The sequence below is a fragment of the Panthera uncia genome, assembly GCF_023721935.1.
Source record: "Panthera uncia isolate 11264 chromosome B3 unlocalized genomic scaffold, Puncia_PCG_1.0 HiC_scaffold_1, whole genome shotgun sequence".
Classification (NCBI taxonomy): Eukaryota; Metazoa; Chordata; class Mammalia; order Carnivora; family Felidae; genus Panthera; species Panthera uncia.
In genome coordinates, this window is record NW_026057582.1 from 80934814 (window position 1) to 80951313 (window position 16500).

The following is a 16500-nucleotide window of genomic DNA, read 5'->3' on the forward strand; positions in this document are numbered from 1 at the left end:
CTACTGGCAACAAATTTCTTCAGTTTTTGTTTGCCTGAGAAAGTCTTTATCTCTTTTGAAGGATTTTGGTTTTTTGTAGGGTACAGCATTCTAGGTTGGCAGGTTGTTTCTTTCACCACTTTAAATCTTTGACTCCATTGCCTTCTTGCTTGCATGATTTCGAAGAAGAGGGCAGATGTGATTCTTTGTCCCTCTGTAAGTCAGGAATTTTTCCTTTGGTCATTTTTCAGGACTTTTTCTTATCTTTGAGTTTTTATAGTTTGAAAATGGTATGGTTAGGTGTAGTGGGGGAGAGGGCGTGGCATTTATCCTGCTTGGTATTTTCAGAGTTTCCTGGGTCTGTGATTTGGTGTCTAACATGAATATGGGTAAATTCTCAGTCATTACTATTTCAAATAGCTCAGAGATTCTTTCTTCAATCCTGTCCAGTCTAATAAGTCCCGCAAAGGCATTCTTCATTTCTCTTAGTGTTTGTGATCTCTAGCATTTCTTTTTGGTTCCTTATTAAGATTTCTATCTCTTTGCTTGTATTGCTCATTTGTTCTTGCGTGCTATCCATTAGAGCTTTTAGCATATTATTCATAGTTGTTTTAAATTCCTAGTCTTCTAATTCCAAATCCCTGCTGTGTCTTGTTCTGGTGCTTGTTCTATCTCTTCAGATTGTTTTTGTCTTTCAGTATGTTTGGTAATTTTGTTCTTTATAGCTAATAGCTGGACATGATGTACTGGGTAAAAGGAACTGCTGTAAATAGGTCTTTAGTATGTGGTGGTGAGGTATGGGGGGACGGGGAGCATTCTGTAGTCCTATGAATAGGTCTCAGTCTTTTAGAATGAGCCTATGCTTCTGGTCTGTGAACTCCACCAGTATTTGTCAGTTTTTTCTAACTTCTTAGTTGGGTTAGATGGTTAGAGTTGACTAGAGTTGGCTATTTCCCCTCTCCTAGGTCAGATATGCTTTGATAATATCCCAGTAGGTCAGGCTCTGGTTAACTAGTTTCTCCGGAGGGCAGACCTTGGGAGTTTTCTGGCATAGTTCAGAAGTGGTTCCTTTCCCCCTCCACCTGCTGGAAGCATGCAGGGATTTTTCTGATATTTACTGGCTGAGCTCCGGGAGGTAAACTCCCAAAAGTGTGGGGCTTCACTATGAGCAGGTCCACCTCAGCACTCATTTCTGCAGCAATTCTGCTCATGAGTTTGTTCTGGTGAGCTGTGACTCCCATTATTTTCCCATCTCTCCAGTATTGGGGGCGGTGGTTTGTACCGTGTCCTCCTCTCTCTTACAGATCTGAGACGAATTGGTGCTATTTTTTCTATTCAGTTGCTTACTTGTTAGAACAGAGTGGCGTTTACTAAGTTCCTCACATGTAGAACCAGAAACCAGAAGTTCGTGTTACTTTTGAAATTAAAATTTAAATGTATAAGGAAAGACCTAAGTTCAAATAATCAATAGGATGATTCAAATAATGCTCTTTATTACAACCATTTTGAAAAGCTTCACTGCTAATAGGTTATGAAACTTTGGAATACACACTGTATGGTTTTATTAAAAATAAGAAATACATTCTCTGGTCACTTAAGTAGAAATTGTTTATATTTTAGATAACATTCAGTCATCCGGGCCTAGACATTCAGGGCAGAAGTATAGAATATGTACAACGGCAAATATCCAAGGAATGTGGAAGCCTAAAGTCCCAAAATAGGGTAAGTAATCTTAGCTTATCTCCTATTGTGGGATACAACTAATTAACACATAAGTGAAATTTTTTAGTCCTTTTAATTCTCCATGTAGCTGAATTATACTATAAAATCTTTCGTGTGTTAATTTGCTACATGCATGTTTATAGAACACTATTACTTAAATTCCATCCAAATTTCTGGTTTGACTGTAGGAATTGCCACTGTGTATTTATCACTGGATAAAGCCAAGAGAAATTGTGTATTGTTAATTTAATGGACTGTATCCATCATTCCACCGTTAGCCCAGACCTGGAGGGTTTTTTAGCCCCGGTTCCAAATATCTTGAGAATGGAAGTTTGTCTCAACCTGAGTCAGGTGCTTACCTGTAGATGGTCACTGTGTCCAGGGACTGGGCATAGGCATAGGAGAAACAAATGTGACTACTAGAAGCCCACTTGTATAGGTAAAGGAAAAGGTCATTTTGATTTAGACACCATTTGATTTATCCCCAGAAAGATTTAACCTGCTCCCTGGCCTCAGGAAGATAATCTACCCAGAAAGGAGGAGTAGAGAGTGAGAATAAGTAGGTGTGGGTGTCCTGTGTTTCAAGTGACTCGTATAACCAAGCTATATACATGTATGTCTTTGTATTCGTTTGCTAGGGCTATCATAACAAAATTGACTGAGTGGCTTGAAAAACAAATACTGATTTTCTCATAGTTCTGGAAACTGGAAGTCCAAAATGAAGATGTTGGCACATTTGGTTTCTTCCCAGCCTTCTCTTTCTGTACCTTTTGGCTGTGTCCTCACATGGTCTTTTGTACACCCACACATCTCTGGTGCCTCCTCTCCCTGTATGTCCAAATTTCCTTTCTTAGAAGGATACCAGTCAGATTGGATTAAGACCCACCTTAATTAAGGATCTGTTTTAATGTAATCACCTTTTAAAGGCCCTGCATCCAAATGTAGTCACATTGTGAAGTACTGGGGGTTGAGGTCTCGGCATATGAATTTTGAGAGTGCACAAGTAGCCCATAACATTGCACACTCTGGTTCCTCACATTCATCCCATTACAACAGCCCAAAAGTCTGAACCCCTTGTAGCGTCAATTCTAAATCCTACATCTTGTCTAAGTCAAGTGTGGGTGAGACTCAAGGTATGATTTGTCCTAAGGCAGAATTCCTCTCTACCTGTAAAACAAGACACCTGTAAAACAAGACACAAATTACCTGCTTCCAAAATACCATGATGGAAAAGGCATACAATAGATACTTCTTTTGAAAAGTGGTAAATTTTAGAAAGAAGAAAGCAGTCATGAGTCCTAAGCAAGTCTAAAACCTGGCAGGGCAAATTCTGTGAGATTTTAAGGTGTGAAAATAATCCTCTTAGGCTTTGGCTCAATGCTTTGACCTATGTGCCTACCACAGTGGTGACCCCATCTCCTTGGCAGTGTGTGATAAACTCATACCAAAGGCTCTAGGTTTCCTGGCCCACTGCAACTGAGGAATTGGCTTTGCCATATGGAATTGAGGAGAGAGACTTACCTTTGGGGTCGTTCTTCCCTTTTTTTAAAGGATAACACATGTTTTCAGTTAGATAGCTGTATTTGCCAGTCCTGTAAATCCTTGATGTCCAGTAGCCTTTCTTCATTTCATCCTACCTCTCTTCCCTTTAGTCCAACATGGCAGCATTTCAGTTGAGATGGTTGGTTGGATTTGGCAATCACACCCATAATCTCTTTATTATGTGATGGATCAGCATACCTTTGCATGCTTTCTAAATTTTTGCACTATCCATAGGCTGAGAATTTTCTGACTCTTCAAGATCTGCCTTCTTTTTGCTTCAAAATTTCTATTTCAATTTATCCCTTTCCTCTTACATTTTGCTGTTAGCAGCAAGGAGTAACTAGGCACCTTCAGCACTTTGCTTAGGAATCTCTGCTAAATACCCAAGTCTATCACTCACAAGTTCTATATTCCGCAAAACAGTAACGTACAGTCCATCCACATTCTTCACCCAATTTGTAACGTGGATCGCCTTTCCCCAGTGTCCAATAATGTGTTCTTCATTTCCGTCTGAGCCTTCACCAGAAGCATGTTTGACGGCCATATTTCAACCAACAGTCTGTTCAAGGCTTTTTGTAACATACACCTCAAAACTTTTAGCCTTTACCCATTACCCAGTTCCAAAGGCATTTCCACATTTTTAGGTATTTGTTAACAACAACACTCCAATTCTTGGTACTAAAATTTATATGAGTCAGGGTTCTCCAGAGAAACGGAACCAACTAGTTGTGTTATGTACACACAGAGAGATTTATTTTAGGGAATTGGCTCATGCAATAGTGGAGGTACATATGCAAAATATGCAGGTAGGCTATCAGGCTTGAGACCCAGGGAAGAGTTGCAGTCCCCATCTAAAGGTAGAATTCTGCTAGGGGAATTCCATCTTGCTTGGGCGGTGCGAGGCAGGGGGCGGTCAGCATTTATACTATTAAGGCCTTCAGCTAATTGGTGAGGTCTGCCTATGCCCTGGAAGATAATCTGTTTCCCTCATAGTCCACCAATTTAAAGATTAATCTCATCCAAGAAACATAAACATCCAAAATAATGTTTGATCAAATATTTGGGCACGCAGCCTAGCCAAATTGACATATAAAATTAACCTTCACAGTTATTACTGCAGTTTTCATCTCTTTCCTTTTTAGGTCCCTTTGAAATCAATCCGACATGTCAGCTTTCAAGATGAGGATGAGATTGTCAGGATAAACCCTCGAGATATCTTAATACGTCGTTATGCAGACTACAGACATCCTGACATGTGGAAAAATGACTTAGAGAGAGATGATACTGATTCCAGTATTCAATTTTCTAAACCAGACAGTAAAAAATCAGACTATCTGTACTCTTGTGGGGATGAGACTAAGTTAAGTTCACTCAAAGACTCTGTGGTATTTAAGGCACAGCCTTCCTCATTAAAATTTAAGAAGTCAAAACGAAGAAAAGAAGATGGTGAACGTTCCCGCTGCGTATACTGCCAGGAAAGGTTTAATCATGAAGAAAATGGCAGGGGAAAATGTCAGGATGCTCCAGACCCTATTAAAAGATGCATATATCAAGTTAGTTGCATGCTCTGTGCAGAGAGCATGTTATATCATTGTATGTCAGACTCAGAGGGAGATTTTTCTGATCCCTGTTCATGTGACACTAGTGATGACAAGTTCTGCTTACGATGGTTAGCCCTAGTAGCTTTGTCTTTCATTGTACCATGTATGTGCTGCTATGTCCCTTTGAGAATGTGCCATCGTTGTGGTGAGGCGTGTGGGTGCTGTGGCGGGAAACATAAAGCTGCTGGATGAAAGGATCCAGTGCCAAAATGAGCTTAAAATCTTTGTTTCCAGGAATTAGCTAACTTGGATTTATGGAAACTTTTGGCAAGCAATATGAAATCTTGCCTGGTAATCATTGGGGCCACACGTGGAGGAAGCAGAACTTGTCAGTTCTTGGCATTTCACAAATGCTAGCCATGCCTAACTTTTTCCCTTGAGTGCATGGCATGTTTTGTTACAGGTTGTAAAGAGTATCTGCAAAAGGAAACTATTTCTGGTTATTGGGTATAAAAAGTGAGCATAAAGTATCCAACTAAAAGGGATTAATTTTTGGCATTTTTGTATATTTATGCATTAGGTGATGGGACTTTTAAAGGTTTGAATTCATTAAGACATGAACTAAAAATGCACTAGGGGACAGTTGATTTCAATCTAAGAAAAGTTAACACTTGGGAATTGTAAGAAGTAAAACAAGTACAACTAAATCATTTATTAGTTGTTTTTTGAAAGCAGTTTTATGTATAAATAACAAATGTTTATATTTAACTAAATATAAGGTACGAATTATCACATATTAAACTTTTCTTCCCCTTCCTAGTTCTGAAGTAGATGTACATATATCTACTGTCACATTCCATTATATTTTGAATATTTTACTCATCTAGTTAATAACGTTTTTATTCCATGTGAATGATTTGATATTTTCATCCTCATTTCCCTTGGCTACAGTTTATATTGAGTTATATCTGTACATTCTGGTAATCTAAAATCTTTAAAAATATTCTAATAGGCTTGAGTGACCAATTTTTTTTTAAAGCACAGATGTAATTGTCTAATGTTCTGATGGGAACGTAACACTTATTTTTATATAAAAAGAGACTGAGTAAACATTATAGAAAAAAGTGAGTTTTGGGATTGTTTTGTTTTGTTGTGGTATTCAACCAGCAAGTTGTTTTCTTTCAGAGTTTTCCTCCTTCAAAAAATCATATTGCATTTACAAATGTTTTACAAGGCAAAAAGTGTAACTGGATAGTTAATATAAAAGTTTCCTCCTGAGATCTCCACTTAACTCTGCTAAACTAGAATATGTTCAGCTGTGTTACTAATTTTTTAACTTAATTCTCATTGCTTATTATTTGCGTAAGAGTAACTTTTCCCAGTTGCATTTTATTTTATTTAAACTGGCCTAAAAGCAAAATTATTATATGTTAAAGTATATACTGAACTATCCCAGGAAAGTATTTAATCCAACATTGTGAATGAAATATCTTGTACATATAATTTTATTTCTTTTGCAGAGCATTGTATTACTGGATGTTTTATTTACAAAGTAGTTGGATAAATGTTCCAACAAATTGTTGAAAGTGGTTGGGGTCAATTTGTCTGGGTTTTTTGGGTTTTGTTTTTGGTGGGTTTTTTTTGTTTGGTTTGGTTTCATTTCGTTTTTTTTGTTTGTTTGTTTGTTTTTTTGGGTTTTTTTGGTCTTTTTAAGTGTTACATTAAAACTCTAACAAAGTAAAGGGTTCTTTAAGAACATTCCCTTAGAGGGATAGAGTTGAGAAGTGTGCCTTTTTTTTAATGGCTTGAAGTTTCAGAAGTGATAGAAATTAAAATCACACTACCATTTGAAGCTCATTTCTATGCAGGTTTTAAAATGTCATTTATGTATCATTCTTTTTACATATCACACTTAAGCTTGTGTTCACTTTCTTCTTTTGCCCCAGATCAAACTGAACAATGTATATAACACTATCTGTCTGTAAAATACTTTTTTTTAAGAAAGCATTTATATTTATATGACAGCTTGAACTGACAACATTGTGTATATAGATCATCTTGAAGTATTATTTCACATTGAAAAGAAGAAAAATATATTGATAACTATAGATGTTATGAAGAAGAGGTTATTTCTAGTTTTGTACTAAAAATCAATTGGATGAACTAAATCCAAAATATGACACTGTAGCAGCCGTTTTAAGACTTATTTTTACTGTTTATATATTTGAACACTGCTACACCAGATGATCTTCATCCCTGAAGTTTTCAGCTAAACTTGGTTTCCTAGAATAGACTGTTAACTTTCAAAATTACTTTTTATTGGTGAAATGGAAATACTCGTTTTCCTTGTGAATGAATTTTCATATTTGTAAGTGCTGAATTTATAATTCAGGTTTGAGCAAGGTGTGAATAACTGAAGAAAATAACTTGCTGGCTATATAGGAAAATGCTGTGGAAATGAACTGTGTATATACTTCTGGGAAGAACAATTTTAATCATTTCTTCTGTTAAGCACTAATCAGTATAGTGCAACTCCTGGTTCTGTACTGTATTTTATATGCAACATATATGCTTTAATATTTTAATGTCTGTGCATTAATATTTTCAACTTGTTTAACCACTTTGCTGCTAAGATTTCGCCATCCCATTCCCATTTTTTCCTTTACCATTTTAAACAAGTTTCTTCATTAAAAACTATGGTGATGAAATGGTTTTTATTTCCCCTTGGATTTTCATAGTTAACACACTCAGATTCCAAACTGGTCAGAAAACTAACGAAATATAGTGCTATCTGAATCCCTATGTGGGAATATTCTCTTGAGTAAATTCTCATTATGTGGGGGGTAAAAAGGATAGTCTGAGTTTCTCATTCTTGACGTGTATCGGTAAGTTCAGGAACATCTTCTCCTTCTGCCTACAGACCTGGTACTGCCAAATGGCTTTTCCTCGGAAACCTTTCTCTTTGAATCTGGTAGTAGAAGCAAATGGCTTCATAGAACAACTCAAGTAACAGTAAACACTGAAAATGAAATCATCTGGATGGCATAATAAGAAAGACTTTGGTCTGATGGCTTGTTGTGTTCAGAGTTGATAACTCTTAAATGATTTTTCTCCTGCCTTGACAGGATAATCCTTTGATTTTTGAAGAAATAGGAGGTATGGGACTTCAGCACCACCTACTGGATGATTTATAGACCAGAGACCTGAGGTGGCAATCAGGATCTGACAGGGTTCATCACTACTACCAATAAAAAAGGGCTATTTAAGCAGTGGCCACCTCCAAAGGGAGAAAACAAGAGTAAGAAATAGCTCAAAGGAACTGTAAATTGAATCTTTCCTCTAATGTGTCTGGTTGGTCACTGAAAGATTTTAAGCACTTTTTTCTTACATAACCTGTCTTAAAATATTTACTGATATTCAGAACTGGCAATCAAACATAATGGATGTGCCAAAGCATTTGCAAAACCAATTCTTTTAACTTGCAAAAGCCATTACCAAAATGGTATTCTAATTTTCCTCCCATTACCAGTCAGGGAGAGTTTTTTTAAAGAAAATGATGTCACCTGTATTTCATCATGATAACTTCAGAGAGTGTGTGTATGTCTCTGGGATGATGTTGGGACAGGGGTTAAAGTTTAGGGGGGGAAACTTGAAACTACCTATTTTCATTGGTTATTCAGCAGTGCCTAAAATGAACTTTTGAAGTAATATAAATGCACTTTCAACTCATGTGTATAGTGCCATCTGATATGTTGGGTAAGTCTTTCTTTTTCTTTTTTCTCTCCAACCCCTTGATTGAATGCCACAGAGATGTTTTCTAATATCCGTGTAGGTCTTCAAAGTACAGGAAACACGTACTTTCCTCTAGATGGGCAATTCAAAGGCTGTTTCTTTTTTTTGAAATTTACTTAGACTTTGTGATTACACTTTGGAATATATGTATAAGTTTGGGTTTTTAATTTTAGCCCAAAGATATATTAGGCAAGTGTAACATTTTTCTACATGTAACTTTGAAAACTTTATTTACCTAGAAAACAGATCCTTCACTAAATATTCTCATTCTTAATTTGACCTCCAGGTTCACATTTCTAAGGATAAAGGAAAGCACTAGAAACTTGCATTGTTGTTGCACTTAAAAAAAAATTGGTCTATAAACCATGGTAATAATAGTACCATCAGGTGTTTTGCAGTGAGTCAAAACAGTAAGAAACCACAACCTGAGGTGATTTATATAAACCAAAAAAAAAAAAAAAAAAACCCCACAAAAAACAAACAAAAAAGGGCTTTAAGGTATTAAGGTACTGTTTGCCTAGCAGCCAGGTGGTTATAAAACTTTCATATGCTTTGATACACTGATGTTAGCCATTGTTCCTGAAAGCTCCTTAAATTGCATAAGTTGCTAGTTTTGAAACTTCTCAAGAATAATCTAGTTGAAAAACCTTTGTATTAAAGATACACATAGATTTTTGTGAACATTGCCGGTATGTAGTGTCATTGCTTTCTATTCTTGACCTCAAAAGTGCCTCACTTGTATATTACTTCCATTAAAAGCTTGACTGCATTCTTTCTAATAAGCAATGAAAACTTGTTTAACTCCTGTCATAATGTATCTCCTTAGATATAGTTGCTTAGCTTGATAGTTTGGATATATAATGTAAATATGCATATATAAGTTTGTAACTGTTTTTGTTACATCATACCCATGTAATTGGACATATCAGATGATATCATAAGAATTTGTTTTAATTACCTGATTAAACCTATCATGAAATACAAAAGGACTTTTTCTTACTCTTCCAGAGGATATCAAAGTATCACATAAGAGATCATAATTACTCAAAGAGAGATCAATAGAAATGAGCTTTTTAAAAAAAATCATTTTTAAGGTATATTTTTAACTGAAAACTCATGTATATAGTTCATCTTATTGACATTTATTCATCCTTGATTGTATCCAGATTTGTTATGGTCTGTTACCTATAAATAGGTAAACACAGTAAATACAAATATATTTATTGGTTTGGGAACATGTTACCACTAAATCTGGATGAAATGATAATTTCAGAATGATATATGGGAAATTTTTAACCCAAAACTACTACTGCTTTATTGTGTGCCCTACTCGGTTTCAGGGTTTCATTTGTAATATAAACAAAATACTAATCTAGATTAAAAATTAGGACAGTGCTCAAAAATCATAGCTTATTTCAACACCAGAATAACTTTTGGATTACTGTGTTACAGTTGTATTTGCTTGAAGAATCAACAATTAACTGTTTACCATGAATTATGAAGTATAGTCTCCTGTGCTTATTTTCAGGTTTTCAGAAATGTGCTTTACATTCTTCACAATCAAGTTAATATTCACAAGTAAGTAGAATAGTTTCTACATAAGAGAAATTGAAACTAGGGTTTCTGCTTGGCCGTCAGTATAGTGCCATGCACACAGTGGTCCTTAAAGGGGAAAAAAATGGTATTAATAGTAAAACTGAGTCTACTCTTAACTGCTTTAAGATTGGCAGTTTTAAGAGAGATCCCTTGAAGTACTGGCTCAAAAATATATTCAAAATAAAAGTCTAACAAAATCTGAATTGAAATGGTGTTTCTTTTTTTGTTTAACAGGTTTTTTTATGTTGTGTGTGTGTGTGTGTGTGTGTGTGTGTGTGTGTATACACACACATGTATGTTTGTTTATTTTAAGTGTCCTTTGAGAGAGGGAGTGAGAGAATCCCAAGCAGGCTTTGCCCAAGGCAGGGCTCAATCTCACAAACCATGAGATCATGACCTGAGTTGATTTCAGCTCAGATGTTTAACCAGCTGAACCATCTAGGTACCCCTGTTATGTAATATGTTTTAAATGATCACTTTCAGTTCTCAATTCCATAATGAAGTGTTATCCTCCTTTTTTTTTCCACTAAAAAAGCGACTTAGGCTGCAAGAGGTTAAAAAATATTCCCAAGATCAGAGGCACCAGGTTTTGAAACAAAATGTGTTACTCCAAAATCCATGCTTTCAGTCACAATGCAATTTTGCATTTTGTTACAAGTGTTACTGATGTACTGAACAGAATAGTTGTATTATTCTGTTACAATGAAATTTTATTTAAACTGGAGTGATTTTATAAGGGAATAACTTTTTTTTTAAGTAGGCTCCATGCCCAACATGGGTCTTGTACTCACAACCCCGAAATTGAGAGCTGCATGTTCTATTGACTGAGCCAGTCAGGCACCCTACGGGTAAGTTCTTAATTCCCACTCCCTTTTGTTTCAATTCTAGGTCCCCTATTCATCCCTCTCACTAGATTGTGGTGTACTATCCACAGTATGGCATGTGGGATCTTTAAAATGGGGAGAATAAGATTGTGATAATGCTTCAACAAATCATCAAGATATATCAGTTTGTGCTGATCCAATAGAAAGCACTGAAGACCTACATGCTGTCCAGTGTGTGGTATTGTTCATCTTGCTCAGTTGATGGCATTTCTGTAAAGGTTTTGAGTCTGAGGGATTCTTTTTCACCAAAGCAGTGGTACTTCCTGTTGAGGCAGTAGAAAACAGTGCTCTCAAATGAGTTTTCTGGATTCTGTACTTTTTTCTTTTTCTTTTTTTTTAATTTTTTTTTTTTAACGTTTATTTATTTTTGAGACAGAGAGCATGAACAAGGGAGGGGCAGAGAGAGAGGGAGACACAGAATCGGAAGCAGGCTCCAGGCTCTGAGCCATCAGCCCAGAGCCCGATGTGGGGCTCGAACTCACGGACCGTGAGATCGTGATCTGAGCTGAAGTCGGGACGCTTAACCGACTGAGCCACCCAGGTGCCCCTGTACTTTTTTCAAATAGCCATTTGTATGTCAGTTGTCCCACAAAGCCTGTCTTAGAACCAGACTTGCATTTAGTATCAGGGCTATGTACATGCATGTCACAGTGAGGGCAGTGTCCCCCTTCCCTGAAACTTACTTTTAACCTAGGAATAATTCACAGCAACCAAGAGGTAGTATGCAATTTGTAAAGTACAGGAAGAATGCCAGAATTCCTAATACTGAGATAGGATCATCCTGGATGATAAAACTTAAGGAAACCTGTTTAACTTTCATTTCTGTTATTTTTAAATTTTGCATTGTCAAATTGCAAGATACTAATTTAAGTGATTTTTTTTTCCTTTTGAAATCTGATACAGAAGATCTTAACGGATATTACTTGTCCAACATAAACACCTTTTGAGTCCTTCGTATTTTCCTCCCTCCTTTTCTCTGTTACAGGAATGTCTCCAACCTCTCCAAATGTATGAGGGGAAGAATTCGTGAAGAAGAAATTTTAGCAGTATATTAGAATTCTTTCTAAAATGCTTGTATTATTCCCAAGAATGACCAACAAGCTTAAATATGTGTCTATTATCAGTAAGGGAAACCAGTGTTTGACTATCACTTAAGATTTAAGAGAAAACAAGATCTATGAATTTATGAACTTCTAGCTGGTTAATAGTTCTTTTTAAAGTTCTTGTTAAGTTATCAAAGTGAAATGCACAAAGATAGCATGATACCCCCAAAGTTCTAAGAAGGAAATAAGGATCCAAACCAAATTACTTAAGATTGTTGATACAAGTTGAGGTCACTGGGACTATACAAATCTCTCTTCAGAGATTCATACAATACCCTTATTTTACAAAATTTAGAAACCAGGCTAAGGAAGTTAAGATATTAATGCAAGGTCATCCAGTCATTTAATAACATAGCCTGCATTTTTAAACACATACATCATGTTGCCTGAAGCACATCTCGTGCAGGCACCTCAAATTCAATAAGCCCAAAACGAATTCCCCTTTTTTCTCTTCTCTGTCCTGATGGATAGTGACACCACTGTGTATGCACTAGTCTCAGCTAGAAACCTGGTCATCATCAATTTCTCATTTTCTCTTTTCATTAATTACCAAATTTTTTACACTTGTATTTCCTACGTGTCCCTGAAATCTGTGTTCCTCTACCCACTGCTGCTATCTTTGTAGAAGTATGTCATTACTGATGTTGGGGATTAGGCATTGAAGCCCTTGGACATTTTTATTTTTAACAAAAGATGGTCTGTATTTTAAATGTGATTGGAAGGTGAAGCACCTTAGACTGCAACAAGATGGTGATAGAAGTGGACATCTTCAGATTGAGATCTACCCAGATTCAGACAAAAATGGTTTGTGGGATTGAGGAATTGAATGATAGTGGCTTTGAACACTATTTCAGCACTAGGGCCAGCTAAGGAATTAAGAACAACTTAAACTATAAGGAGCAAACTTACAAATATGATAAACTTTCAGCTGTGTGTGTTCACCTCTCCTTAAAGACATTCTTCCCCCTCACCCCCCAGTAGTATAAGCTTGTTATCTTTGTTGTGTGATTGTTTTCTAAGAGCTCAGGTGAAAGAAGAGTCCATTGCTGGAAGCCTTTGGGATCTTACTGCTGATAGCATTATAAGGAAACCCCCTAGATCCGTAATCAGGTGAGACCATATTCAAAAGGGTTTCTTTGCTTTTTATGGCTCACTTTTTCCTAAAGCAACATCAAAAATAGCCTACCTTGTACAGATTTCTTTCCCTTTTGAAGGTCACAAGGTCACATCCCCAGGCAAGCCTGACTACTTAAAAGGTAATTGGGAACCGAACCATCCAGGGTAAAGGCAGAGCAAATGAAAAGGCTCTATTTGGCTCCTGTCCAAATAGACAGGAACTTGGCTGGTTGAAGGAACAGCAGGAAGGTTAGTATGACCACATACTCAGGAGCTCATGAGAAAAGGTCAAGTTACCGAGATAGCAGGTGCCAGATCTGGGAACTTGAAGCTCAGATTTTATTCTGTGAGTGACCAAAACCCCCTGGAAAATTTTGAAAGGGAAATTTAACAATCTCTTGCTATGTGGCTTTTTTTTTTTTAATTGAAAACCTAGTGCTGGCCTCAGATGTTGGGCCATCTTCTATTTTTTCAAGTATTGTCCTGACCATTTCACTGAAATGCTCTCAACAAAGTCCCCTACCCCCTCCACATTTCTAAATCCAGTGGATTTTTCTTAGGTAGACTTCACCTCACTGAACATCTGACATACTCTTTACTTCCTTGCACTACACTACCCTGGTTTCCTCCTATTTCACTGGTTCCTCTTCTCTTTTCTAGATCCTTCTCCTCTTCCCAATCATCACAAGTGGGAATTCCTCAGGGTACAGTAGCCTGGGTTACCTGTCACACACATACTGGTGATATCCATGTTTAGGTCTTCTATTTGACATCTCCACTGGGATATCTGGGGCATTTCCATTTCAGTAAGACCAAAACAGGACTCTTGATTCCCCGTCCATACCTGCTCCACCTCCAGTCTGCCTCCTTTTAAGAAATAATCATAATTTGGGGCACCTGGGTGGCTCAGGCAGATAAGTGACTTCGGCTCAGGTCATGATCTCATGGTTTGTGGGTTCGAGCCCCGCATCAGGCTCTGTGCTGACTGCTCAGAGCCTGGAGCCTGCTTCAGATCCTGTGTCTCCCTCTCTGCCCCTACCCTACTCATGCTCTGTCTCTCAAAATAAATAAATAAACCTTGAAAAAAAATTTTTTAAATCCTAATTTGCCTACTTGCTCGAAGAATTACTTTTCTCCTCATCAAAGACTTTAAAAATAGATTGTGAATCTGAATAGTCGTCCTCATGTTTGCCACTACCGTCTGAGTCCCAGCCTCAATTACCTCTTGCTTGTACTTCGTAATAGCTTCCTGCCTCCACCCTTTTCACTTTCAGATCTCTTATTTTTAGAATTGACTTATTACCTTATGTCTATTGACTCTTGGTTTGTCTTTTCCATTACCATAATTTCAGAATTATTACCTTTTTTTTCTTAACTTGACAGTTATTTCCCCTCCTCTTTTCCTTTCCTTTCCACTGGTGCTTTGTGGTTAATCAGGAAGGAGAACTTAACGTTTATATGCCTATTAGGTGCCAGGTACGTGTGGAATATATCCACATGTTATTTCGTTCCTTAATAACTTTGTGAAGTAGGTATGATTATTTCTATTTCACAAATGAGGAAAATGAGAGCATACAAAAATTAAGAAACTTACCTACATTCTTTTTTTTTTAATGTTTTATTTTTGACATGGGTGGGCAGAGAGAGAGGGGAACAGAGAATCCGAAGCTGGCCCCAGGCTCTAAGCTGTCAGCACAGAGCCCAACACAGGGCTTGAACTCATGAACCATGAGATGGTGACCTGAGCAGAAGTCAGATGCTCAACTGACTGAGCCACCCAGGTGCCCCTACCTACAGTCTTAATTGTGGGAGCTGAAATTCAAACACTGTTCTTTCTGACTCTTACTCCCCTGGCTACTACTCTGTCTCTGGGGAATTTTCCCCCATTGTCCCCTTCTTAAGTCCCTGGCTTCTCCTCAGCTTTGAATTTCTATTGATTTATTGCTTTTGCTTATTCTATCTTCTTTTCCTTCAAATTCCTGACTTTTTTTTCTCTCATTATTTTGCATTTCCCTTTACTATACTCACTGACCTATTCTTATCCACAAATGACACTCAAGTAATATTACATTTTCACAGGGCAGTCTATAGGATGAGTTTCACAACTACCATCTATATAAAAGCCATTTAAAGATATTAAGTCTGTGTTTTGAAGACTTAGAAAATGACTAACTGGGAAGTCAGGCTGAGCCTCTGTACCATGTTTCTGTAGTGCCTTACATTCTGATAAAGAGGCCATTCTTGGGGTGCCTGGGTGACTCAGTATGTGAGTTCTAGCCCTGCATCAGGCTCTGTGCTAACAAACAGCTCAGAGCCTGGAGCCTGCTTCAGATTCTGTATCTCTCTGTCTCTCAAAAATAAATAAATCTTAATTTTTTTTTTTTTTTAGAAAGAGGCCATTCTTTTCGTCCTGGTAATGGGATAGCATTAAGTCTGTTGTGCCTTGTAAATACTGGCACTCATCCATTTCTTCCTGCAGGTTGGTCTGCAATTGATTTAAATCATCTCCACCTCTGATGACATGACATAGATTTAATCTGTGTGTATCTTAATAGAGGATTTCTCCTTTTCAGCATTTAAAAATCATTTCTTCTATATGAGTGATATTTTTCTTAGGCATTTTCCCCCCAATTTTTAGTATGAGTACACCTAATGATACATAATACTGTTTTTAACCAGAAATAATAGTCCCTAATATATAACGGGTCCTGGTCCTTGGATCCTGTGTTACCTTGTATCAAAAAATGGTCTCTGCAGGTCTGACTAATTAAAGGATCTTGAGATAGATTGTCTTGGACTATCCACAAGTATCCTTTAAGAGAAAGAGAGTACACACTCACACACACACACACACACACACACAAAATGTGTAAAGACCGAATAGGGAGACATTTGAAAATGGCTGCTCTTGGAGATTGAAGGGATGTGGCCACAAGCCAAGGAATGCTAGTGGCCACTAGAAGCTGAGAAGGGAAGGATTCTCCTCTACCAAGAGCCTCCAGAGGGAGCACAACCCTGATGACACTTTGATCTTAGCCCAGTGATCCCAATTTCAAACCTCTGGCTTCTAGAACTCTTAGAAAATAAATTTCTGTTGTTTTAAGCAACGAAGTTCGTGGTCATTTTTACAACAGCCACAGAAAATACATCTCCCAAAAGGCAGAGCATTGGACCATAGAGAACAATGGATAAGGGAATTGTTCTCAGCAAGATCGAATTCCTTCC

At 37.2% G+C, this 16500-nt stretch overlaps 1 protein-coding gene across 2 annotated transcripts in view; it reads left to right on the plus strand.

The window, feature by feature from the left end:
- SPRED1 (sprouty related EVH1 domain containing 1) overlaps positions 1-8877 on the plus strand; it is a 139554-nt gene extending 130677 nt beyond the window's left edge. For both annotated transcript variants that reach the window (XM_049613305.1, XM_049613304.1), the window contains 2 exons: positions 1600-1701; positions 4386-8877. In XM_049613305.1, coding sequence (XP_049469262.1) covers positions 1600-1701; positions 4386-5036 — 753 coding nt within the window. In that variant the 3' untranslated portion in view covers positions 5037-8877. The remainder of the gene's footprint in view (positions 1-1599; positions 1702-4385) is intronic.
- The last annotated feature ends 7623 nt before the right edge of the window (positions 8878-16500 follow it).